Here is a 26,898-nt window from a genome sequence, read left to right on the forward strand (position 1 = left end):
GAGTTATTATCCAGAATATATCAAGAACTGCTACAACTCAACAACAAAAAGAAAAATAACCCAATTTAAAAATGGGAAAAGGACTTGAATATGCATATTTCCGAAGAAGATACACAAGTGGCCAATAAACACATGAAAGGATGATCAACTTCATTGGTCATCAGAAAAAGGCAAATCAAAACCATATGATGCTTCTTCATACCCGCTAGGATGACTGTTATTAAAAACAGAAAATTAAATGTTAGTGAGGATGTGGAGAAATAGGAACCCTTATACATTTCTGATGGTGTTTTAAAATGGTGCAGCCACTGTGGAAGTCAGTTAGTGGTTCCTCAGAAAATTGAATATAGAATTACCATATGGTCTGGCAATTCCACTTCTTGGGATATACCCCAAAGAACTGAAAGCAGGAAGTCAAACAGATTTTTGTTAATCCAATGTTTATAGCAGTATTATTCACAGTAGCCAAAATATGGAAGCAACCCAAGTGTCCATCAGCAGATGAGTGAACAAACAAAATGTGGTATATATACACAACGAATACTATTCAGCTGTAGAAAGGAATAAAGTTCCAATGTGTGCCACAACATGGATAAATCTTGAGCACGTCAGGTTGAGCATCATAAGCCAGAGACACAAAAAGACAAATATTGTATGATTTTGCCTATATGAAATTCTAGAAGAAGCAAATTTCATACAGACATAAAGTAGATTATAGATTATCAGGGCTAGCAGGGGAGGGGAAGAAGGTGCTATTGCTTAATAGGCAGAGTGTCTGTTTGAAGTGATGAAAAAGATAAATACGGATAATAGTAGCAGAATATTATGAATGTAATTAACACTACTGAATTGTACTTTTGTAAGTGGTTAACATGGGAATTTTTGAGTTGTATGTATGTTACTGAAATAAAAAGTATTTAAAAAAGCCAGGAGGAGACAACTGCAGGATTTTTTTTTTTTTTTTTTAGTGGAAGGAAAGGAAATGCAATGTGAACTGTCAAATTTTTTTTTCTGGTAGAAGATTCTGTGCTATGCCAGGAACATTCCTTTGAACAGCCATAATGTGAGCAGCCTGGGCTAGATAGATTCCAAGTGCTTTTCCATGTTCTAAATCCATGAGCTCCAAATATGGGTAGAGATGGAGAAGGTTTAGACAGCTGAATGAGAACCAAGCCCAGAAGTGGGCATTTGGTTTTGCATTTAATTCCAGATACTAATTGGTTTTCATGTATTTCTTCCCTTTTTTTCCCTACAGAACAATGATAGGGAATTAATTTAGTGTTCTAGTTAATTTAGTTCATATTAACCAAGATTTTATGGCATGCATAAAGAAATATGTTGTTCAAGGGGGTACTTGTGAACAGAGAAGGTTTGAGATTCGGGCTGAAGGATTGGAGGATGGGTGATACCTACTCCAGAAGATTTCTTGGAGGAGGTATTTCTTGATCTAAGTGGGCAATGGGAGAGCAGAAGTTGCCATTCCTAGAAGGGTCCTAATGTTGACATCTCTTACCACAGGGCTGAGGGGGCAGCTGTGCACCATGCGGAGGTACCAATGGGGACCTGCGGTCAGTGACTCTTGTGGTCTGTCCTCTCCAGGTGGTGATTCTGTGCCCCTTTACTGGCATCCAGCAAACATTCCCTTGCAGCAACTGGCTGGATGAAAAGAAGATGGATGGGCTCATTGAGAGGCAGCTCTATGAGATGGTGTCTCTCAGGAAGAAGAGACTGAAAAGTAGGTGCAAGTGTCCAGGGGCTGGTGGCCTCTCAGATGGGCCAGTATTAAAGTGCATGCTGTCAGTCTGCCTGGTGAGAGCTCCCAGGGGACCCACCCCTTTTCACTAAGGGAAAGTGGAAAGTGGGGAAAGAAGGGAATGTGCCCCTCAGGGAGTTTGATACTTTGTCCAAAGTATAGGCCACAGACATGTTCCCAAATTTAATAAACTGTCAAGATGAACTAGGTGTTAAACTGAATAGTTCAATACAGCACAGCATGCCTGTACCGGATACAGGGTGGGTAGAATCAATACTCATACTATTTATCTCATATTAATAGTTTTCAGCCATTAAAAGAAACATTAAGCATCCTCTTTAAAAAAGCAACAAATCCTTTGCTTCCTAAATTTGGCACCTGTTATGGGTTTCTCAGAGTTGTATACACTTGTCCATAAACTGCCCCTCAATTCTGATCACCTTTGATTTACCCTTCTACCCCACTGCTAACATGAAACTCTCTTCACATCTTTAAGTTTGTGATACAATTTGATCTGTCTCTGTAGAATTTCCTTGGTCTCTGTGGGTCTGGACTACTGACCTCAAGAAAGCTGGCACCAACTCTCCCATCTTCATCCAGATGTATGGGCAGAAGGGCCGCACGGATGAGATTCTCCTGAACCCCAACAATAAGTGGTTCAAACCAGGCAAGATCGAGAAGTTTAGGGTAGGAGAGAAGTGGGATGGGGTGGTATGGAGGGAGGAAGAAGTGGGGAAGACGTGTAGGAGGTATTTGTCATGGTGGGTTCTGGTTTTCCAAAGCCAAGTTTGGATCAAGTTCAAAGACAAAAAGGTACAGTGGAAACTTTAGGCCTCTGCAGGAGTGACAAATTGGATGATTTATAGGAAATGTATTAAATGGGGTACAATTTAAATCTATCCCTAGGCCCTTTATCTGAATCAAACAGTCCAGAAAACAAGCCTTAGGCAGGAAGCAAGTATGTAGTGTCCTGGGTGGCTTGGGGAATCTTTGTAGATCAAACTTTGAGCATAGCTGGTGTCAGACTGCCCAATTGACAGAACTGGAGTTGAAGGACGAAGGGAAAGTATGAATTTTAGAACATTTACAAAGAAATCCAGCTTTAAAACTTTCCGGTGTGTATATAACTAGAGCAGGGCTTGTTTTGCCAACAGAAATGCTGCTTTGACCTTTAAGTAGGAATTATTTGGAAAAGAGATTCATGCCCCAGTGCTGCCCTTCTCTTAGAGCACCTCATCGGTGCCTCTATTATAACACTCAGTTCATTGCTCTTTATGTAATTTGTCTTCCCTTACAGATTATGGGTCCCTAAGGAAAAGGGCATGACTGTTGTATTGATCATTGTATCTGCTTCAGTGCCCAGCAGAGTCATGGGGCTGTGGGCCGGTGCTAATTTGCAGGGCTGGCATGCAGATTTTGTTTTTGGAATTTTGTTGCTTGGAGGATATTCTTTAGTCTACGTCCCACTGTAGGTCAATGATTTTTTGTTCAGTTTCATCAGCCTGGACTGAACTCTAGCTCTTAGTTGTCTTTCCCTCACATGCCCGCAGATGCAAGGGACATGAGAGGATAGAGTGTATATGTTGGGGGTGGCTTGATGCAAACTTATCTACGATGCTGAAGAATCAACCCAAAGCAGGTCCCCTCCTGGCAGTTGGTCAGCTATGAGGATGACACATTTCACTTGGTTCTGCCCACTCAAACCTTTTTATTTCTTATCACAGATTGAGCTCCCAGATCTTGGCAGGTTTTATAAGATTCGGGCATGGCATGATAAAACGAGTCCTGGTTCTGGATGGGATTTAGAAAGGGTGAGATGCACCACCTTGGGGGTTGGGAGGTAGCTGGGAGAGGAACCACGGTCGTCCCATTCTAATGACCCTGTCATATAAATTTGTGTTTAATAGGAGTGAGGATGGGGAAGTGTTATGATTAAACCTGAACTTGGACAAAGGACATAGGGAACTCCTGAGGGGGAGAGGACTTCCAAAGTAGACTGAAAAAATGTTCAGATATTCAAAGAGTTTGCATCTGCCCCAGCCACTTGGCTGCTAGGCGAGTGTGGGTCTCCAAGAGAGATATAATAAAAATATTAACCTCACACTCTGCCTTCCACAAGAATCATCTCCAGGAGATGGTCTTGGTCTCCCTGAGAGGAGACTACAGAATGGATACGCCAGGCATGATATGAATGTCTCCAATACACCCACTTGCTCACTCCGGGGCTTTTTTCCAGATGACCCTGATGAACACTCTGACCAAAGACAAGTATAACTTCAACTGTAATCGCTGGCTGGATGCCAATGAGGATGACAATGAGATCGTGAGGGAAATGACTGCAGAGGGCCCAACAGTGCGGAGGATAATGGGCAGTAAGTACTGACTAACTCCCATCCTGGGGGTGGCCGTGGAACTCCTACCTGATGCACCATTGTAGGTCTGGTCTGTGGGCTTATGGCTTTCTTCACTGTGCATCATCAGGCCCCCTCTGAATGCCAGGGTGGATTTAGAAAGTGCCAGTCTCAGGATTGACTTGAAGGAGCCATTGCTAAGTCATGATGTTGGTCCTCTACTGTGATTGAGGAGTGGGATTTATGGGACTCATGGTTGCCTATGAGGGGATAAGAACCTACACTGAATGATATTTCTCCTAAAATTAATCAAAACATCCTCCTCCTCCCCCCTAAATAGTGCATGAAATGCTCCCCAAAAAGGAAGGCTGGGCCTGGGTTCTTGAGGCCATACTTAGCTGTTGCCTAATGAGTTCTGTGTTTCTATTTGAGGCTAGTTGGAGAGAGATTTAGCTTTTTTGGGGGGGGGGGGGGCAGGGTGTATGGTCCAGGAATTGAACCCAGGTCTCCTGCATGGAAGGCGAGCATTCTACCACTGAACCACCCATGCACCCAAGATTTACCTTTTAATCTGGATTCCAACATTCCCATTCAAAGAGTCAAAGAATATCATTTTTCTTGTAGGCTAAAATAGCAGAGTTTTGGTGAATACGCAGCTCACATCCTGTCCTTTTCCCTTGGCAGACATTGCTAATTGATCATGGCATTTTCACCATTTGAGTCTGAAATGGGCTTCATAGGCTTCAATGTAGCCTTCCAAGCAGACATTACTAGTTGATCAGAATTGGCACTTAAGATATTTATTACCTGTTTGCTATCTTTGTGATAGTCCTTAATTTCTTTTAAATAGTAAAATGATATTACAAAATCTCAGAAAATGACGAATATATAGAAAGTGATGTTATCACCAATAGCTTTTCTAAATATTTGTGTAATGTCACTTCTCAGATGATCATGGGTATGTATGAGCCCTCTGCATTTTCATACCCAGTAGACGCTTCATATATATTTACTAAAATGATGTGAATAGAGTCAAATACTCAAAAACACTGAAACCCCCAAAAAGCAAATATCCAAAAAGATTTCCCAACCGGTTAGTATAACTTGGCAATGCTTGCAATTGACACTGTGTGTCTTTTAGTTTATAGTTCTTCTATATATATGATCATAGAACATTTGTATTCAGAGCCCTTTAAAATAGCCTGATATGGATGAGGAAACTGAGGCAGTTCTTGCCATGACTACCCAGTTAGACAGAGTACTAGCAAAAACGAAGTCCCCTGACTCCTGGTACAGTGGCTATACCAAGATACCATCCTGCCGTTCACGTTCAGTAACATGTATTTCTTGGAAGCAAGGCAATCATTTACCTGTTAGTATAATAACAAATAAGTCCTTCAGAAAGTTAGGACTTTAAATAGGATGTAGTCCATGAGGACAGAAATACATCTGATCTTACTTGATCCATGCCCCTTGTGTGCCAGAATTGAATCTGCTGTAGGTATGAGGGATTGGGGTCTTGAGACCTAACTCTTTCTGAATCTTTCCAAACAATTCTCATGATTTTAACTCCTCATTCCTTACTTCTAAAATTAACCCGGTGCTGTTATTCCTGAGCCTTTTTTCACGTTGCTTCTCGAATTTCACAACTGCTGGCTCAATTTTCTCTGGTCTTTTAAGTCAGTGGTGCTCAACAGGAGGGATTGTTAAAATCCAGATTTCAGGGTCTCCATCACAGAGGTTCTAATTCCATTGGTCTGGGGTAGACAAGAATTTGCTTGTCTCACAAATTCCTAGGTAAAGTGGATGCCACTGATGGGAAACCCACATTAAGAACCACTCTACTGAGTCACTTACCACTCTTTCTCTTTTTTATCTTCCAAAATTTTGTTGCTGTTGTCTATACTTGTTTCCCCCAGCCTTGTTGGTCAAACCTTTTTTGTTTGCTTGAAACTTTAAAATAATCTGTGAAATGATTGTCATTTTAGTGCTGTTTTTCCAGAGAGAAATCTACCATTTTGACTCAGAAGTTCCAGAGTGTTCTTTGCTTCTCCTTTCCTTGACTAAAACCTGACTCCTTCCTGAGAACTCTGCTTTCTCTCCTCACATACTGTGGGACAAGGCATGAGGGAGCATTCTCCTGACTCCTTCTGCATTTCAGACTTTTGCTGTGAGTATTTCTTGGATCTTCACACCATCTCACAATGTTATCCTTATCTCACCTGATCACATTCCCTCTTTAGCTGAACATGGTGTAATGTGTTTCCTGGTCATTCTCTAGATGCCATTTTCTGCCATTATCCGAGGACAGTATCTCTGAAAGTGTCGTCAAGGGTCCACCCATCAAAATGGCTTGGAATATTTGTTAAAATGCAAATTCCTGTGCTCAACCCCAGGTATATGGAATTAGACACTCTGAGGGCTATGCCAGGTCATTTGCATTTTAATCATGCATACTGGGTAATTTTTATGCATCTTAAAGTTAAAGAGCCTCCATCTTTATTATTTCAGTGTCCATGTGGAAAACCCACTCATTCAGATGCTTTTTCTCATTCTCTTTGTTGTCCTCCAGCCCACTTATCCAGCCACTTCCTGGCCCCTCTCTCAGCATCCTCACACAAAGCTGCTCCTTCTCCCAGCTCCATGCCTCGCCTTCCGATGCAAGCTCCCACCCTCTCAGCTTGCACATCAGCCCACTCTTGAACTCCTTCCAGGTCCTTCCTCTCTACATTTCTCCTGAGAAGTCCATCAGCATCCTACTCATGTGTATATGGAGGTTGGATTTGGGGTAACCCTACAAGCGGTCATCCCAGGGCGATAAGGAGGTCCTGAAACAGGGCAGGGGTAGTGCCGACTAGAGAGGAGAAGGTCAATTCAAGAAATATTTTGAAAGTGGAACTGGCAGAACTTGGTGAATAAATGCTGTGGACACAGTGGAGAAATAAACTTCCTGTCCAGGATGTTGGGAGAAACTTTGCAAAAGTGACATTTGAACCAGGGCTCATATAGGAAGGGATCTGACAGACAAGGAGAGGGCTTGGTGGGAGGGGTAAGGGAAGGAGCATTTACGCTGTTTGTGTATATAAATGTGCGTGTAAATTCTTAAACAGCATGCCACTATTATTTTTTTTTGTCTTCTATGATACTGTTAAAGAGCCATTTTGATGAGAAAAAATTTCTCTGATGAATAATATAAAATTTAAGGACTGCCTGTCCTCTGGCATAGTAATTATAAAAGCAGTTTGATGCCTTCTGGGGTTTCTTGGCAGTACCTTAGAGTCATACTGAGTCTAATTTCTTTACCCGGCTGCTCTTTCTAGTCGCATAAATTTCTCTTAGGTTAGGAACACACCTTTCTTACCTCTGTGAGAACCCAGACCTCCTTTCCTAAGCTGGATGTTTCTTTTCCCCCCGTTTTTGTTTGCTTTGTTCTTTTTTTATTAAACAGTTTTATTGAGATAGATTCAAACACCATACAGCCCCCCCGAAGTGTACGATCAGTGGCTCACAGACATCACGTAGTTCTGCATTCATCACCATCAGTTTTAGAACATTTTCATTACTCGAGAAAAAGAAATAAAAAGGAAAAACCCAAAACATTCCATACTCCTTATCACCCTCCCCTTTTTATTGACTGCTGATATTGGTGTGGTACATTTGCTGCCATCAATGAAAGAATATTAAGATATTATAGTTAACTATCATCCATAGTTTGTGATAGGTGCATTTCCCCCATATACCCCTCTGTTATTAACTCCTTGTAATATTTGTTCTAGTTCATGAAGGAACTTTTTGAACATTTGTACAGTTAATCACTGTCATTGTCCACAAGATCCATGGTGTTATGAATTCTCATGTTGTAACCTCCAGCTTTCCTTCTGATGACATTCATGAGCCTAAACTTCCCCTTTCCACCACATTCACCCAGATTCAGCACTGTTAATTGTACTCAAAGTAACGTGTTACTGTCACTTCTTGGATGCTTCTTTTTAACATTATATATTGCTGGTGGCAACCTCCCGTTTCCCTAGTTGGAACCAATAAATAGTGTGCAGGATTTCCTGAACATCCCATAAGTGGAGAGTCTTGGTCTTGCATAAAATGAGTAAAGACAAGTTTAAAATCAAGTTTTTAAGTTTGAAATTGTGGGCTCCCAGCTTACTTAAAATAAGGACCAACCAAATAAGCAATGAATGGTATGTCTGACAGCTGAGAAGCTTTTGGGAGAAATTGCACTGATTAATGCAGATTGGAAGACATGGACAAAACTATGCACAGGATCACAGTTTATTTCCACCTTCCTTTCCCCTCAGCAACTACATAATATAGTAAAAGAAATGAGATCAGCATTTTCCACCACACACCCAGCAGAAGTGATTAGACACTGCTGATGAGTAGGCACGAGACCATTGGATTCAAGTGCTGGAAATCATAGCTTCTTGTTAATCAGTCTCAGCTATAATTTTAAAATTAAAGTACAAGAGACTCTGGTACTTACCCATCTGTTTAAAGTCTTTCTGCTGATGTCTAACGATATAATTATTTGTAACTGTCTACACACTTCTTGCCAGGAAGAAGCTTGGGACCTCAGTGGCAAGGGCCCCTGGAGAAGAGCAGAACCCCTAAGAACTTCCAACTAAATGGACCTTGGAGCTCCAGAGCAAAGGGCACTGGAATTCCTAGGCAAAAGGATTTCTAAATTCCCTCATCAGTTTGCTTCTGTGAAATGCCCATTAGTTATAGCTGAAAAAGCAGCACTGGGCTTTGTCAAAGTTAAGGAGCAAGTGAGGCTGGCTCTTAGGGCTTTCCTAACCCCGTTCTGCTTCCTGTTTCTACCAGTCAGTGTGGTTCATTCCTCTCACTGTTAACATGCTGTATCATTGAGAGCTGAACACAAAAGAATCAACTTCATGTATACCAAGGCTGAAGATCGAAAGCATTTCCCTCCCCCATGATCACTTGAATTTTAAGAGTTGATTAGAGAAGACAGTGATGGTTGAATTTCAGGTGATGTGTCCTATGAGAAGGCAAAATTGGGGAATGGGAGACTTTTTCTCAATCTTAACTCATGATTTAAATGGCTATCTATGCTAGCTCTACTCCAGACAGGTCTCTATTTACAAAGAGTCATTATTTGCCTTTTCTTCTGACTGCTTTGGCTACGGACCCTGAGGTCTTCATGTGCCCACACTTTTAATGGTCAAATTAAATTTTCTATATCTCCAAATTAAAAAGGAATATTACTGACTTCCTGGAAGATGGCCAAATAGAGTAGCTTGAGATTAGCCCTGTCCACGGAAAAGTTAGAGAAGGGAGAGGAGGGCGATTCAGGAGTATGGCTGACCTGGAAGAGCCTTCTGCACCACATAGGCAGCCCTGGTTGCAGAGGCCGAGAAACTGAGAGGCAGAAAGTTGGAGCCTGGCACAGAAGCATGGAGCCTGTGAGAGTGCACGAATGAGAGCCAGAGACAAGGAAGTAAGCCAGGCCACATCCCTTGGGTATACTACCCTCACCAGTGCAGCTCCGTGACCGGCGACTTCCCCCACACCCCATACACCCGAATCCCATCAACTGCTCCTATTCCCCATGCCCCAGGTGTCCCCACTCCACCAGCCCCCATTGCAAGTACCTGCCCCACTCCACCCCCTCAAGTGCAGCCCAACTCACCTCTCCTGTACCCCTTCTAAGCACTACCACCCCCTCCCTGTTCCCTGCAGGCTGTTGCCACCACATAAAGGCTGTGGGCACTGACCGCCATACCCAGGCTACCCCTGCCCCCTGCCCATAGTGTCACACAGCCTCACCCCACTCCCCCCTGAGCTCTGTGCATCAGTTTCCGGCACTCTTAGGCCCACACATGTGCACAGGTCCCTAATCACATCATTCAGCTCTGGAAACTGCGCTTTACTGCAGTCCTAGAACTGTGCATGCACACGATCCTAGCCACACTTCCCAGCTCTGAGAAAGTGCTGACCTGTGCAATCGGATCACATCTGTCCCCAGTCTATGAAGGCATAATGCTGATATGCTGCAATAGGTCTAAGCATGAGCACAAAGGGCCCCATGCCTTAGACCAGCGTACACCAGGGTTATGCCCCCCAGACTGGGGCACCCACACAGCTACTCCTCCCTGGCCACTGGGCACCCATGTTCACAAGCATCAGCGTAACATCCCCAACCTGCGCCCGTACCTTCCCTGAAACAAATCACTGCACTGAGTGCCCCACCCCGTGCCCTGCTCCTCCTGTACAACCATCCTGCAAACACAAGGCCTTAGACTTCTGAAAGAAATCAGCTCCCAAAGTAAATCAATCAAGATATTTACATGCCACAAAGACAGCACAAGATCCCTAAGCATATCACAATGCAGACAGATAGCACTCTGCCTAATGACCAAACTGAAACACCAGAGGAGACACAGATGTTGGAACAACTAATCAAAAATATTCATACAACTCTATTTAATAAAATAAGTGGGATAGCAAAAGACATAAAGAAGATCAAGAAGACAATAGAAGAGCATAAAGAGGAACTTGAAAGATGAATAAATTGAAAAATAGCAGATATCACAAAGATAAGAGACACTGTTGACCAAATAAAAAACATGCTAGAGGCACACAACACCAGATGAAGAGACAGAAAAAAGAATAAGTGATGTAGTGGACAGAATAACTGACTTCGAAGACTCAAAACAGCAATTGGCGAAAAAGATGGAAAAAATTGAATGGGACCCTAGGGAAATGATAGACAACACAAAGCACACAAATGTAAGAATCATAGGTGTCCCAGAAGGAGAAGAGAGGAGTAAAGGGCTAGGAAGAGCAGTTGAGGATATAATGGGGGAAAACTTCCCAACCCTCATAAAGGACATAAATATACAAGTCAAAGAAACGCAATGAACTCCAAACAGAATAAATCCAAATAGACCTTCCCCAAGGCACATACTAATCAGTCTGTTAACTGTTGAAAAGAAGCAGAAAATCCTGAAAGTGGCAAGAGAAAAACAATCTACTACATACAAGGGAAGCCAAATAAGACTGAGTTCAGACTACTCAACTAGCACCCTGGAGGCAAGAAGGCAGTGGTATGATATATTAAAGATCCTGAAAGAGAAAGACTTCCAGCCAAGAATTCTGTACCCAGCCAAATTGTCCTAAAAAAACTGAGGGAGAGATTAAAGTTTTCACAGAAAAAGAAGTCCTGAAAGAATTTGTCAACAAGAGACTGGCCCTACAAGAAATACTAAAAGGAGTTCTGCCAGCTGAAAAAAAAAAAGATGGGAGAGGGAGGTCTAGAGGAGGGCACAGAATTGAAGAGTACCACTAAGGGTAATTTAAAGAAAACAAACCAAATGCCCATCAACAACCGAATGGATCAAGAAAATGTGATATATACATACGATGACATATCATGAAGCAGTAAGACAAAATGAAGTCCTGAAGCACATGACAAGGTGGATGAGCCTTGAGGACATAATGCTGAGTGAAATTAGCCAGGCACAAAAGGACAGATACTGTATGATTCCACTTTGTGACCAGCATAAAGGTATAATCAGAGTCTTACAATACAGAATATAGGAGACTTAGAGATACGTAGAAGCTAGAGATGGGTGAACCATTAGCTAATGAGGTTGAACTCCAATGTAAAGAAATTAATAGGAGTGAACATGATTCTCTAGTGAATCTATAAGCAATATTATCATATTGAAGACGAACAAAGATTGAAAGGAGTTGTATAGGCCTGTATGTCCCATGGATTAACACGAGAAATATGAACTAATTCTCACAAGAATTACTTCGAAGATATGATTCTTGTACAAAGAGTGTTTTAGTCCAGGGTACATGGGGAAAACTGCTATTGGCTGCTATGAGCTATTTTCAAAAGGAAACCATCAACACTGTCACAGCAACAGCAGGTATAAATAATGGAGGGAGGGACAAGGGTTAAGAGGAGGTTTAGATTTCCTATTTGGTGAGGGTGTGTTTATTGGTTTTCTTTCTCTTGGGAAAATGAAATTATCTAAAATTGAGAATGTTGATGAACTGTGGACTTTGGGCCCTCTACGTGATGCCCGATGAATGCAGGTGGCTGAAGGATGCACTGATGGAGAAGTAGATTGGTGAACGATGGCGTATACTTACGAATGAAGGCTTGTGCTGCTGCAAAAAGGGACAAAGTCATGAGGCATGCACCGATGTGAACGGACATATGGGACATTTGGTGAGACAAAATAAGCCAGAAACAAAAGAACAAGAATGGTATGGTCAACTTTAGAAAATGCTTATAAGAAAACAGGGGCCTAGATTGTAAGTTTTCAGAGCAGATATATTAAGTCCGGAGTGGTGATTATTATTTCAGGATTTTGAGAGGCTGTTTTATATATGCAACCTGATATTTAGAGATAGGAATGAAGCCGAACAGGTTGGGGTTAAAGTAATTCAGAACATAAGGATAAGGAAGCCAGTGTCTATTTTTTAGAACCACACATACATACTCTTTGAGACCAAAGGAAGAAAGGTTTATTTGGTCTGGAACTGAAATTTTCTGTAGTGCATAATCTAATTCAGCCTATCTGTAGAGCTCATTTGAATAGTTGAAACACAGGAAGCACACAATAAGAATGAGGTCCTTTATCCTGTATAGATTATTGTAAAGCCTGGATACATCCTAGAGTGTATTAAGCAGATAATCAAAAAGTATTGGCAAAGTCCCCTGAGGTATGGGAGAAAGAATAGAAAACTATTAAACCTTAGCATCAGGGAATCCCCCTAATACTGTGTCAAACTTTAGGGACACCCAAATCAATAGGCCATGCCCTCGATCATGAGGCTTACTCTTGTGAAGCTTGTGTAGGTAGCGGAGAAGCTTAGACAACCTATAGGCATGCCTAAGGGTTACTTCTGGAGGACTTCTGTTGTTGCTCAGATGTGGTCTCAGTCTCTTTAAGCCCAACTCTGTAAGTGCAATCATTGCCCTCCCCCCTACATGGGACATGACACCCAGGGGTGCAAGTCTCCCTGGCATTGTAAGAAGATGTCTCCCAGGTATGAATCCAGCCCTGGCACTGTGGGATAAACAATTCCATCCTGACCCAAAGGGGGAAAAGAAATGTAATTAATAAAGTATCATTTGGCAGAGAGAGTTCATAGAGTTGAGAGGCTACTCTGGAGGTTGCTAACATGCAAGCTTCAGTTAGACCTTGTTACCTATCATAACCTGCCAACCCCCAATCAGGACCATTACAGCAATCCTAAAGAACACCTAGGGCAATATATAAGATTCCACGAGTGTTCCCTGCACTAGAGTAACTTTCCGGAAGCCTACAACCTCCAGATGGGTTCCTGGTCCAGATAAGTCCTGAAACCTCGCCCAGCCTCTCCAGATTATCAGATAGTTCCATCTCCTATACCATATTAGTGACAGACCCTTCCAATATAAAAAATTTAGAATAGCCATAGCTCAAGCAACCCTAAAGAAAGAAATGGAAAGATCAAAGGTGATGATAGAGTTATACAGAGAAGATAAGATTTAACAAATGAGTATGAACGCTGAATCATTAAATTAATATCTCTTTTAGTTTCCAGTATTTTAGAGCAGTAAAAACCTAAAATTGTAACCTATGTCAAACTCTGAAATATGTTCTACAACAAATTATGGTGCCGTGCTTTGAAATGTAGAGCTTTTTTGTGTATATGTTATTTTTCACAAAAAAAGAAGGAAAAAAGTCGATTGTGATGATAAAAAATATTCAAGCCCTCTAGCCTCCTATATTCTGGAGCAGCTAGAAGGAAAAATATGAGCGTATCTTTGATAGCCCATGACAAACTCTGGGATCTGTTCTGAAACTACTTGATGAGGAATGCTTTGGAAACTATTGCTTTTTTATTTCTTTGCTTTGTATATATGTTATACTGTACAATAAAAAAAGTTAAAAATTAAAAAATGGTGTATTACTGAAAAATAATTTCTACATTGAATTAACCTCCCTGGTATTTCATCTCAGTCCTGATGTACTCTATTTTCATTGTAGATGAACCGTCAGTAAGGATTGACACTTTATTTTTTTTAAATAACAGATTTATTGATATAATTCGTATACCATACAATTCACCCATTTAAAGAGTACAGTTCAATGTCTTTTAATATATTGATAGAGTATGATCACTACCAAATTCCAGACCATTTTCTTTGCCCCCTAAAGTAGCCCATACCCATTAGCAGATTTTGATAGGGGTTGCATTACATCTATAGATCAATTTAGGGAGTATTGCTATCTTATTAATATTAAGTCTTCCAATTCATGAGTGTGGGATGTCTTTCCATTTACATAGGGCTTTTTAAAAATGTATTTCACTGATGTTTTTGTAGTTTTCAGTGTACAGGTCTTGCATTCCTCATGTTAAATTTATTTCTAAGTATTTTGCTCTTTTTGGTGCTATTGTAAATGTAATTGTTCTCTTTATTTCATTTTTTTTTGGAAGCATTGTTGCTAATGTAAAGAAATACAATTGATTGTTGTACATTGATCCTGTATCTTTCAACCTTGCTCAACTCATTTATTAGTCTTTTGGGGATTTATTAGGATTTTCTATACGCAAGATTGTATAATCTGTAAATAGAGGTAATTTTACTTTTTCCTTTCTAATATGATATCCTTTATTTCTTTTTCATGCTGAATTGCCTTGCCTAGAACCTGGAGTATAATGCTGAATAGAAGAAGTCAAAGGAGATACACTTGTCTTGTTCCTGATCTTAGGGGGAAAACATGAAATCTTTCACCATTAAATAGAATGTCAGCTGTGGGTTTTCATACATGGCCTTTATCAGGTCAAGGAAATTCCCTTCTATGCCTAGTTTGTTGATAGATTTTTGGTCATATTAGATTTTGTCAATTATTTTTTTCTGCATTTATTGAGATAATTGTGCAGTTTTGTCCCTTATTCTATTGACATAATGTATTATAATGATTGATTTTTATATGTTAACCTTGCATTCCTGGGATAAATTCTACTTGATTATGGTGTATAATCCTGTTTTGTTAAAAATTAGTTTTATCTCTTTATTTTCTCTGGTGGGACATCATTCTCGTACTTTTCTTTAGTACTTTAGACATAGTTTCCTTTAGTTCTTTGAACTACTTCTTTTCTTGTCATCAGTGTAGGAAACTTTAACATCCATGTGGATGGCCCATTTGATCACCTAATCTCTCAGTCTTAAAGATTTTAAAATAAAACTTCCCTAGACCCTATATCCCCCTCCAGCTATTGTTTCACTTTTCTGTTCTCCTTCACAAACGTCTTCTTGGAAGAGTTATATCTAGGTGCTATATTCATTTTCTTACGTCTCATTCTCTATTCAGACCCCTCCTGTGGTATTTCCCTTCCCCTGTAATTTTGCTGAAGCTATTCTTTTTGTTGACACCAGTGCTCTCCATGTAGCCAAATTCAGTGGCCACCCTCTGTCCTCAGTGGCATTTGGTACAGATAACCATCCCCCCCTCTTCTTGAAATTGTCTCTGTTTCAGAGACACCTCCATCAGTATGTTTTCCTTCTGCTTCACTGGCTGATCCTTTTCTGTCTGAGTTGCTAGCATCTCCTAACCTTGGCACCCCTCTTCTCTCCTTGTCTCCATTCTCTCGCTAAGGATCTCATGTGGTCCCATGGCTTAATTTAAGTGACATCCAAATGCGTAGGATGAATGAAGTTACCAGTCCTCATCCTCCAGATTCACATTCACTGTTGTCTTGACCTCTCTTTATTAACATCTGATAGAATTTTCAAATTTGTAATGAATGGACAGAGCCCTTGGTTTCCATTGCCTAGCCCATCCTTCTCCATTGTCTTCCTTACCCCATACTGGCACCACCATCCACGTAGTTTCCCAAGACAAAAACCTAGAAGCTATCTCCTATTCCCCTCTTTCCCTCAACCAGCTATCATTCCATCACCAAGGACCGGCTCTGTCTACACCAACATATCTCTAGCCTAGCAACTTCTCTCTGCACCTCCTGTCCTAACATCAACCTCCATTTTTCAAACTATGATTAGATTAGAGTGATGATTGCAATCATTAATTGGAAGATTAATAGTTATATGATATTCAATAGTTGGATTAATGACCAATAGTTGGATAGCTAGTGATTCTATGGAGACTAATGATTCTAACAACCGGTCTCTCTGATACTACTCCTCCTTCTAAAATCAAGTCTGCACATAAGAGCCTGAGTGCTTTTCAGAAATCATGTTGCTTCCTTGCTTAAAACACTCCAATGGCTTCCTACTGTGCAAAAAAACCAGAAATCACACAAAGGAAACCATACTTTTTACCTTGTTCCATCATATGCTGTGTATCTGGCCTCTGTCCATCTCTGTACCTCACCTTGTACCCTCTTCCACTTCCTCCACTCTAGTCATACTGGCCTTTCTCTGCTCCTCAAAATGCACTATTTATCCCCACACTGGGGCCTTTTCACTTACCGGAACACTTTCCTTTCAGAACTTCCTATGATTGGCACCTTCTAACATTTGCATGTTAGCCCAAATGTTGCTGCCTCACAGCAGCCTCTTCTACATCTCTAAATCATCTTCACCCCCTCACCCAGAACTTCCCCACTTCAATCACACTGTCATCCTTCCCTTTGATTCTCTTTATTGTAGATATTTTGGAAACTTTCCTATTTGTAATTTGTTTATTTTGTTGTCCATCTCTCCTGTCCACTCTTCCTTCCCAACTCTGATGTAAGCTCTATGGGAACAGGTGTCTTGTCTGTCTTCTCCATCGTGGCATCCTTGCACCTGCAGCAGTGCTTGGCACCTACTAGTCTTCAGTAAATAGCTGTGGAACAAATGAGCGAATGAATGAATTTTATATTCCAGCTTATTTTAAGCAGAAAGGAGGGCTGAGGTTTACAAGAATGCAGGTCCACCTCCACCATTAATGTGGGGAAAAGCCGCTACCCTTCTCATAATAGCTGCACTTTGTGCTTTCTCTGTACTTCTCTTCCTGAAATGTCCTTAGCACAGGGGAGTTCTGAAGAGAAGGGGAAACCTCAGCCTGATTCACAAATAAAAGGTATGGCTGGGAAGACAAGGCTAACACCTATGAATTGGAGAACCACCTAAGGCATAAGAGTTTCTTGGATGGGATGTAATCAAGTGACAAAATGCTTGGATTGGACCCACGGTCCCCAAACACTGGCCAACTGCATCAGAATCAGCCAGGGAAATTTGTAATCGATGCAAATTTGGGGCTTCTACCTCTGGAGATTTGGATTTGCAAAGTCTGAAGTGGAGCTCAGATCCTGAATTCTTATAGATTTTTTCCCAGGGGATTATTCTGATGATTGCTCCAGTTTGGGAATCCATGGCCTAAACCAAGAGACTGTGGAGGGGCGTGCCCTTCACTGGGGTGGGGAAGGATTGGATAGTCATGGGAAGGAATGCATGAGAGCAGGGCAGAGCTCCAGGCTTGTGTTGTGGAGCAGGGGGTTTTCAACCTTTGTGACCCTCTCTCTGCCCTGCAGTGGTCCGGTACCGTGTGACTGTGTGCACAGGGCAACTCGAAGGTGCAGGAACCGATGCCAACGTCTATCTCTGTCTTTTTGGTGACGTGGGGGACACAGGGGAGCGGTGGCTCTACAACTGCCGGAATAACACCAACATGTTTGAAAAGGGCAGTGTAAGTTTCAGCAATGTGTGCTCCCTTCCCCCCCACCCTCCATCAACCTCCATTCCCTTTCCCTGTCTTCCCTGCTCCATTAAAGTAGAGTTGATGGCTGATTCTGGGGCCTCAGCCATCAGAGGGGCTTGTTCTGGAGGAGGGGAGTGAGGATCCCACTGGCAGCCTCTGGAGGGGCATGACAGTGCCTGGTTTGTTTGGTCCCTGGGCATTTTGCCCACCCCTAATCCACTGGTAGAGGCTACCTCCCACTCGACTAGGAGCTTTGAGAAGAGGGCAGAGCAGGAGGACATTTGGGGAGGTAGGAGCAGTGTGGGAGGACAGGGAAAGACACTAGGTACCTGAGGTGTGGACAAGATGATCTAGGGTGGAGGAAAGCAGGAGTACCTGAGGGCCAAATCGGGAAGTTTGCATTTTCCACTATGCATGGTCGCTGGTGGCTTCATGAACTTTTGGAAAGAGAAACCAGACACAACCCTTAAGTATGGAGGTGGAAGCACTGGGTTTTACTCTCTCATTGTGAATGTGTTGGCTTCCTGGTTCCTAACCACTAAATGTTCGTAGTGGAGGCTATGCCGGGCAATGGAGAAAGGGTTAGACAAATCTGGAAGCAAAAGCAAAAGCATTTCCCCTAACCTCTGTTTCCTCCTCTAAAGTGAAAGAGAGGAGGCCCACCTGTGGCAGGGATGTTTTTGAGGATTAGGGATGGTGGATATATTGCAATTGCATCAAAACCATCCCAAAGCGCACAATAGGTGCTCAGCAAAGAATAGTTTTTGCAATAATGTGAGGCGACAGGGAGCTGGCCCCGATGAAAGAGATTTGAAGACTGTTGACGCATAAGTGTAACCCTCGCTCTGCCTCCTTCCTCTGCTGCCCCTTCCTTTGGGTACCCAGGGCTCTGAGTGGAGGCCTGTCTTTGGGGTTATCCCAGGCCTGCCTTGTTCTGGGGATCATGAGCATGAGAAGACCATGATAGCAAAAATAATTGGAGCAAGATGATGTGGGCGGTCTCAGTTCCCTTTGGGGAGATGAGATGGAGTGACTTGACTTCATGTAGCTTTCTCTCTCCCTCCCACCCACCTGTCTCTCTACACTTTTGTGTTCTAACTACTTCATTTTCTGACCCCTTTGTCCATCAAAACCCATCCTTCCCAGTCCCTGCCTCATTAGAGGGCAAAACTGTAGAATAAGCAAGACCGCTTGGTTCCCCCAGTCAACTCAGATCAATTCTTCTTCTCTGAAAGGGGTCTGTGTCCTTCTGTAGCAAGAAGCCAAGGAATTAATTCTTGATAAATGGTCAGTGATTGATAACAGCCAAACCTGTTCATAATTCTGGGGAAGTTGCCTTTTAAAAGGAGATCATAGGAAAGGGCCATTTTGGACCCAAAAAATACAGAGCTCAAGTGTTGGGAACTCAACATAGTGTACTGCTCCAGTGGGAGAGATTAGGGTGGGGTGGGGGGCGGGTGAGAGCTGTGCTGTGACCCTCCACTTTTACTTTATGGGGAGTCCTGGCCCCACCTATGGCAGTCCAGTGGCCCCGCCCCTCAGAGCTGGCATTGCTGAGTTCTGGGCCTGGACCTCGGCATCTGGCCCTGGGGTGGTGCCGTTCAGCTGGCCTGGCTGCTTGTCTTCCCCGGGCAGGCCGACGAGTTCACCATCGAGGCTGTGACTTTGCGGAAGGTGAGGCGGGTGCGAATCCGGCACGATGGCAAAGGTGCTGGCAGCGGCTGGTACCTGGAGCGGGTGCTGCTGAGAGAGGAGGGGCAGCCTGAGAGCGACAACGTGGAGTTCCCCTGCTACAGGTACATGGGTCCTGCCAGATTTTGTTCTCCAGCTTAGGTTTTGATCCTTGAGCTTTGGGATAACTCATCCCTTCTACCAGGACCAGAGAGCAAAATAGTGGCTTCAGGGTATGGTGGGTGCAAGAAAGGGGTGACCCTTCTGGGTGCCGAGGTCCCCAGCTCACATCCCATACCCCCCAACCCCACTGCAGATGACACCCGTGGGGGTGTTCTAGTGTAATTCTGTTCGAATAATTGAGTACCAAAATGTCTGTTTTTTTTTTTAATGAGAGAAGTATAACAATTTCAGAATTTAAATTGAGAGTTACATCAGAGAGTTAGTTTTGTGCTGAGTTAAAGTTTTCAATCAAAGGGGTTTTATCTGGGTAGCCTTCTGATCACATCTCCTTCCTGTTAACCTCTTTTCAGGGTAGTTTACTTTGTTTTCATTTCTTTTCCCCAGCTACTGGTGGGGAAAAGCTTGTTTTCTCCTGTTTCTTATGTATTTGGTTAAGGAATTCTCTCATAGCCAGGTTGGGCTCCTGTCAACTTCTAGAAGATGGTGATACCATCATCTTAGAACAAGGAGTGTATCAGTCGTTTTCGTGCCATCAAGGTGATCACATCCACCTATGACAGCATCTGGGAGGTGGGTGCAGAATGCTTAACTTGAAGTGTGAGACCACTGGACCCTGCAAATCCCAGTACCAGGACTGAGTTACGTACCTGTGGGTGTCCAAGCTCACTTCATGAACGGCTAGCCCAGGGCTTCTTGAGGTGGCTGTACTAAAGGCAGCGTCCTTGAAGTTGGCAGGAGCTAGCCTGCGTGACAGCCCGGCAGTGGATGTACCACTCTTTTGCTAACAAGGTACACAAATGCACTCATGCATACACAAGTGTGCTCAGGTACACATTTGCTACAACTAAATGCTCCCCACAATGTGAGCTCAGGCAGAGCAGTTTCCAAGCCGTGGAGGGCCACTGGAAGGATCCCGTGGGACACTGATTGTGAAACCAATTGTTATATGGCAAAGGACTCTGCAGTTTTCAGCATATCGCCATTGTTAGTATCACAGGGGTTTACATTTAAAAGATAAGTTATGACATAGGCAGACCCGAAAGAGTAGCACCAATAGAGAGCAAAGAAAAAAGGTCGGGGAGCTCAGGGAAGATTTCCAGAAAGAGGTGGACCTGGGCCTTGAAGGAAGATCACAAAGACAATGGATGGCGAGAAGAAGGGAGGTTGGCTCCGCAAGGTGTATTGCAAAGAGGGTGGATCATTCAGAGGTTGCCAAGGGGTACCCTGGCACATGGGGTAAAATGAGAAGAAGGATGGGCTGGGGGAAAGCTAAGTGTGAGCCCTGATTCTCTTAAGCTACAGGAAATGATCATGGTGGGGGAAATGCTCTAATCTATCTTAAGTCGATCACAGACAGAGAGGCTGAAAGAAAGAGCCTTCATTTTTTCCTTCTCATCCATTGAAAATGTATTTATTAAGTGCCTACTATATACTTGACCCCTGTCTTCATAGAGCTTATAGTCTAGAGGGGAAACGGACAATAAGCAAGTGAATAAAGAATGTAAGTCATAATTATAAACTCGAGGAGTGGATGAAGGGAATGCAAAATAGGGGCAAAGCTGATGGGAGTGGCCAGACTGAGACAGAAAAGATTAGAGATACAGAAGTCCTATCTGAAGAGGGGACATCTAAGCTGACTTCCTGTGGGATGAACAGGAGAGTGCCAAGGGAAAGAGCATTAGTGCTCCAGAACTCCAGTGAGACTGAAACAAGTAAATGAAGAAGAGGGACTACCATATGAGGTGGACAGAGGCTAATGCCCTGCAGGGTTTGGTGGTCCTTTTACATTTTAGAAAGATCCCCTTGGCTGGTGAGTAGAGGACGGACAGGGAGTTCACAGAGGACCCATAGGAGGCTTTGTGGAGCCTGAGCAGCCAATGATGTTGGTTTGGCCCTTGATAGTGGCAGTGAAGATAAGGAGAAGGAACTCTACAATAGATGGATCCTGGAGGTAGAGGTCATAGAACTTATTTATAAGAGACCTTATTTATAAGGTCATAGAACTTATTTATAAGAGAAACAGCTTCCAGGTTTCTCCTCTGGAATATGGATAGAAGGAAGTATCCTCTACCGAAATGGGGAACCTTGGGGAAGAAGAGTTAAGAGGTGGGGATGAGATTCATTTGGAATGTGTTAAGTTTGAGATACCTGTGAGCTGAGTAGCTGCATTGGAGCCCAGAGAAGTCAGGCCTTGGAAAATAAATTCAAGGAATGAGCATACAGATTAAATTTAAAGCCAGAGAAATTGACAGGATCCTTTTGGGAGAACCTAGATAAAGAAAATGGTGAGGAACAGAGCCCTAGGATGGGTTGGGAAGAGCAGGAGGAGTCTGGAAAGAAGATGAGGAAGAAGTTGATGTGTCCACAATCACCTGCATTGCCACATACATGGTGCCAGGAGTCTGGCCACTCACCTCTGTGGTTTTGGACAAATCTCTTTACTTTGTGCCTTCCTGACCAACTTATGTCTTATGGTGTTGGTGAGAGTGAGATGAGAATGCACATGCGCTTGCTCATTGAAAGCAGTCCCCAAAAGGCACGGCATAACAGGAGCTGAGGCTTCCCCCACCCTAGACACCTAAGACCCCTCCCACACACTTCAGAGTTCAAGTATGTTTGAGAAAATGGATTGTTATATCTTGCTAAGGCATGTGGAAATGGCACTTGCCAACTCTAGACTTAGAGGTGGAGCCTGAGCTTATACACTGCTTCTTTTTTCTACCTGAGAGCTGTTATGTGACTCCCTGGGAGAGGAGGACAAATCAGACTTAATTCTCAAAACTTCTTGGCCAGGATCAGGGAATGATAAGCATCTTAGCTATAGCAGGTATGTGTGTGTGTGTGTGTGTATGTGCGTGTGTGTGTGTGCATACAGTCCTGTGAGCTCAGGGTGAGAGTAATAAAATCACTGGCAGACTGGCTTATCCATTTAGCAACTTCTCACTCTGAAACTGGGCTGAAGTGTTTGAAGCTGAAAGAGGAATGCTAGATTTGGAGATGTCTATTATTACCCTATGAGTATTTAGGTGAAGATGAAATGACGAGTCGTGGTTTCTTTTACTGCTGGGTTGGGTCTGGGGTTGGGTAGGTGGTGGAGAGAGTGAAGGAAGACAGATACATTTTTCCTATGGACAGGGCCTGCTCATTTTCCATCCCTTCTCTCCCTGTGCATGCATGGCCAGGCCTCCCTCACCTGTTTCCTTTGCAGTCACGAGTTAGGAAGATGCTTGGGAACCTCAGCAAGACAGAGAAATGGGGAGGCTGTCTAGCAGGTTGATTTGAGGGGCCAGAGGCAGCAGTCCCTGCTTCCTAGTATCTCATCCTTCCCTTGGCCAATGCCTTGGATTCCACCATTGGGTCTTTATTTCTTGGAATCTCAAATACCTTTTTTTTGGCATTCTAGATTCACAGCACCAAAGCCTACAGAGAATATCACAACTTAATTGACAGCCAATATTTTAGTGTTAACTTATAGCTAAATGAGAGCAAAGCTCCATCGGGGTGCATGACCAAGTGTTTGTGGAGGGAGAGGGCAAGAGAAGGGATGGCACAGCGTGCAGTGTTGATCCTGGGGTGCAGGTGGTATATTGGCAGAAAGGACTGAGGTTCAGTGAGGACTGATAGGGAGGAAGCAGTGGACTTGGCTTCCTTGATAGCCTCAGTGGCCCCGGAATTGCCTCCCCTATCAGATCAGGGGAGGTCTGAGAAGAGAAGCACCAAGTAGACAAATGGGGAAGATGTTTTGATCAAGAGGCACATGTCCTTGTTTCCCCAGTGCCTGGAGAACACTGAGGATGTCTGTTTTATTGCTGTTAGCTCCATATCACAGACCATCTTGAGGACTGAGGCCTTGTCAATTTGTGCTTGCAGGATTGTCTGGTTTCTGTGGCTGGGTCTTTGTGCTCAGTGGGAAAGGTGCTTTTCAGGTGAATTAATCCGATGCTTTTTTCTCCTTGATGGATGGTCCCAGCAGAGACCTGGGATCTTGGGTTACTTTGATGCATTGATGAATCACAGCTGTCAAACACCAACTTCTCCTTGAAGGCAGATCTCACTCAAGTCCCCTTTACCATAAGTCCTTCTTGTTTCACTAAATGTCTATGGCAGTTACTTTGGTCCAGCACCCAACCTTGACTTAGTCTTCAGTGCCTCTGCCAGTCTTTCCTGTCTTCTGAACTAGATTAGCTTTTCTAAGGGCTGGGCTGTGTCTTATTTATCCTAGTTTGTATCTTCTGCCCCAGAGCCCTGGGGCAGAGCACATAGTGGGCTCTTAGCGAAAAAGGTAGTTTTCTGATGATAATGATGACACAGGTGTTCATGGCTTTAGGACAAACTTTTTACTGTGATTCCCAAAGCGCTTCATCACATGACCCCAGAAGCCTCACCTCTCTGTATCTGCCCATCTCTTACTGCATACCATTCTCATTGGCCTTCACTTGGTTCCTGAAAGCTCTGCTCCAACCCAGCCTGGGTTGCTCCCTGTGGAATGCTGTTCTCCTCTCCTCCTAGTTAACACCTTGTCATCTGTGCAATCTCAGCTCAACCACCACCTCCTCAGGAAGTCTTCCTCAGTCTGGGTTGTATCCCTTTGTTATGAGCTCTTGTGGAACCGTTTGCTTTTTCTGAATTCAAAACACTGATCTTACTGGTGACTGTACTGATTGTATGATGGTTTGGTTTTCTGCCTGCTCCACTCAAAGAGCTGACGTCCCCTTATTTTCTCATCAGGTGGCTAGACAAGGATAAGGACGATGGGCAGTTGGTCCGGGAGTTGCTGCCCAGTGACAGCAATGCGACCCTGAGAAGTAAGTTGTTTCTGGAGAGGCCTGGCTTCCTGATGTCTGGTTGGGGGTGCCTTCCCTTCAAGAAAGCACACACTTTCTTTCATGGAGGCAGTCCTGGGGAGGGTGGAGAGGGAGAGGCTCTGGGGGAGGAATTGTAAAGCTCTTGTCTGTCTGTGTTGGTGCATGCAGCTCTGTTTGACCTTGAGTGGAGGCCCTAGACTCAGATGAGCCTCTGCAGAGAAGAGGGACAAGAACAAGATGACTAACGGTGCCAGGGGTTGGGGGCACTGTCACACAGAGCCTGTGAGGATAGACGTGTTTGGAAAGGGTTGTAAACTGAGTATTCTTTTTTTTAATACAAGGTATCATCCTGGAGGTTTTCCTTTGTGATGATAAAGTGCCTTGGGTTGATCATGAGCTTTAGACAAATCTAAAAGAAACTTATATCCAGAATCTACAATACCAGCACACCATATTTCTCATTTATCATTTCAATTAAGCTCTACAATAACTAAGAGGCTGGCAGAGCTCACGTTATTATGGCCATTTGTCAGAGGGGGATACTGGAGAATCTAAATATCTCTCCTAAGATTACTTAGAAAAATCACAGAGATGGGATTAGAGTGTCCAGTCTCTGTAATCAGAATTACAGAATTTAAGAGCTGGGAAGGGCTGTAAGAGATGAACCAGCCTAAGGTGGTTTATCACTTCACTGATGACCTATGGGGCAAGGGAACCCACCTGGTCCACCCAGGTCTGTGGTCAGTGATTGAGCTGGGACCATACCCAAGATGTCTTTGTCATGGTTTCTACTCTTTCCACTCCAGCAAGCACCACCACCATATGAACAGAGCCTCCCAGGCCCTCTGCTTCCTGAGTCAGAGCCTTTGAAAGGGGTTAGATGGAAAATGGTGTAAAGAAGAATCCTCTTCTCAGTTCCTGCTACATCTTTAGAGCATTGACAAACCCATTTCCTCATGTACCTTTGGGTTCCTCGCATTGCTGATCTTGAATAGGCCCCAGGTCTGGCCTTTTACTGGGGCCTGGACAGTCTGGAACGCTGGCCCCCAGGGCAGGTGGATTTAGTTGACTTTCTGCCAGTCTTTTTCCCCGGCCAGAATGCCTTAAGGCAGCAATGAATGGTGGACTTGGAATTTGCATTACTTGCCTTCTCAATGCTTTCGTCTTCATTCCCCAAAATGTGTACCCTGGAACAAACCTGTAGGACTTTGGGTCTTGTTTCATGTCTTCCAGGCACTCCCCTTTTTCTCAGGCCTTTTTATCCTCCCTTACACATTGATGACACACACCTTTCTGTGTGATCAGATGGAGTAACATCAGCATTGTGTCCCCACTAAAAGCAGGGGGCTTTGAATTGCTATTTCCTGAATTGTCAGTTCATGCCAAACACATAACTATCAGAGTCCTCATCTGTAAAACTGTGATAAGAATACTTAGCAAGAACACTGTGTATATAATGTGCTAAGCACTGCCTGGTGAAGCTTGATGGTTCCTTTGCCTCAGTTTCTTTGCCCGTCAGAGAAGTTGTTGGATGAGGTGTTGCTTTAGAGCCTTTCAAACTCTTACATTTTGGTGTTCTTGCCTGTGATTTCCAAATATTCACACCTTGTGGGTATTTGATTCTTGTTTTGTAGAGGAGGGGACTCAATGGGGATGGAGGGAGTCCTTGCCCCAAGTCACAGGGCTACCTAGGAGTTGATGTACTGCCCAACTCCCAGCCTGGTGTCCCACCCTCTGGCTCTAGGCCACTCTCCTGCCACATACTCCATGGTCTTTCTGGCTTGCTTTGCACTAATCCCGTCCTTTCCTCCCTCCTGCCTTGTACTGCTCAGACTTTCGCTATCACATCAGTTTGAAGACCGGGGATATCTCTGGGGCCAGTACAGACTCTAGAGTCTATGTCAAGCTATATGGGGATAAATCAGACACCATCAAGCAAATTCTTCTTGTCTCTGACAACAACCTGAAAGACTATTTTGAACGTAGCCGGGTGGATGAGTTCACCTTGGAGACCCTGAACATCGGAACTGTAAGTCTCCTTTCCAGGGCCGGGTGATGTCATCTCACCCATTCCCCTACAGACACCCCTCACATGTCCACACGCACTCATATAAACACAAGTGAACCCATCCTAAAGGAAAATGCCCATTTGGAGTTGTTAGCGAGGCAAGTTGCTTTATAGCTGGGATTTAGAGCAGCTGAAAATATGTGAACAATGGTTAAGCTTCCAGAATCTCTTTGGGAATGAAATGTCCATTTTTAGTGGCTGTGGTCCCCTCATTTCCTTTTTCTGCAAGAGTTGCGAGGACCAATGTACCTGGCTCAGAGGCATTGAAAAAAGGGCCACTGAGTGCAGGGAGGAAATGAAAAGAGGGGCTGATAATCCTCCCCACCTCCAAACTTGAATGTACATTAGGATTATATCTGCATGAAAACCAGTTTCC

The 26,898-nt window shown here is 43.5% G+C and overlaps 1 protein-coding gene across 1 annotated transcript in view; it reads left to right on the forward strand.

Annotated features, from left to right (window-relative positions):
* LOXHD1 (lipoxygenase homology PLAT domains 1) overlaps window positions 1-26,898 on the forward strand; it is a 183,163-nt gene that overhangs the window by 71,036 nt on the left and 85,229 nt on the right. Inside the window, exons 11-18 of the mRNA XM_077135558.1 lie at window positions 1,600-1,735; window positions 2,280-2,440; window positions 3,478-3,564; window positions 3,990-4,125; window positions 17,629-17,783; window positions 19,431-19,591; window positions 24,378-24,454; window positions 26,287-26,483. Coding sequence (XP_076991673.1) covers window positions 1,600-1,735; window positions 2,280-2,440; window positions 3,478-3,564; window positions 3,990-4,125; window positions 17,629-17,783; window positions 19,431-19,591; window positions 24,378-24,454; window positions 26,287-26,483 — 1,110 coding nt within the window. The remainder of the gene's footprint in view (window positions 1-1,599; window positions 1,736-2,279; window positions 2,441-3,477; window positions 3,565-3,989; window positions 4,126-17,628; window positions 17,784-19,430; window positions 19,592-24,377; window positions 24,455-26,286; window positions 26,484-26,898) is intronic.

The sequence above is a fragment of the Tamandua tetradactyla genome, chromosome 18, assembly GCF_023851605.1.
Source record: "Tamandua tetradactyla isolate mTamTet1 chromosome 18, mTamTet1.pri, whole genome shotgun sequence".
Taxonomy (NCBI): Eukaryota; Metazoa; Chordata; class Mammalia; order Pilosa; family Myrmecophagidae; genus Tamandua; species Tamandua tetradactyla.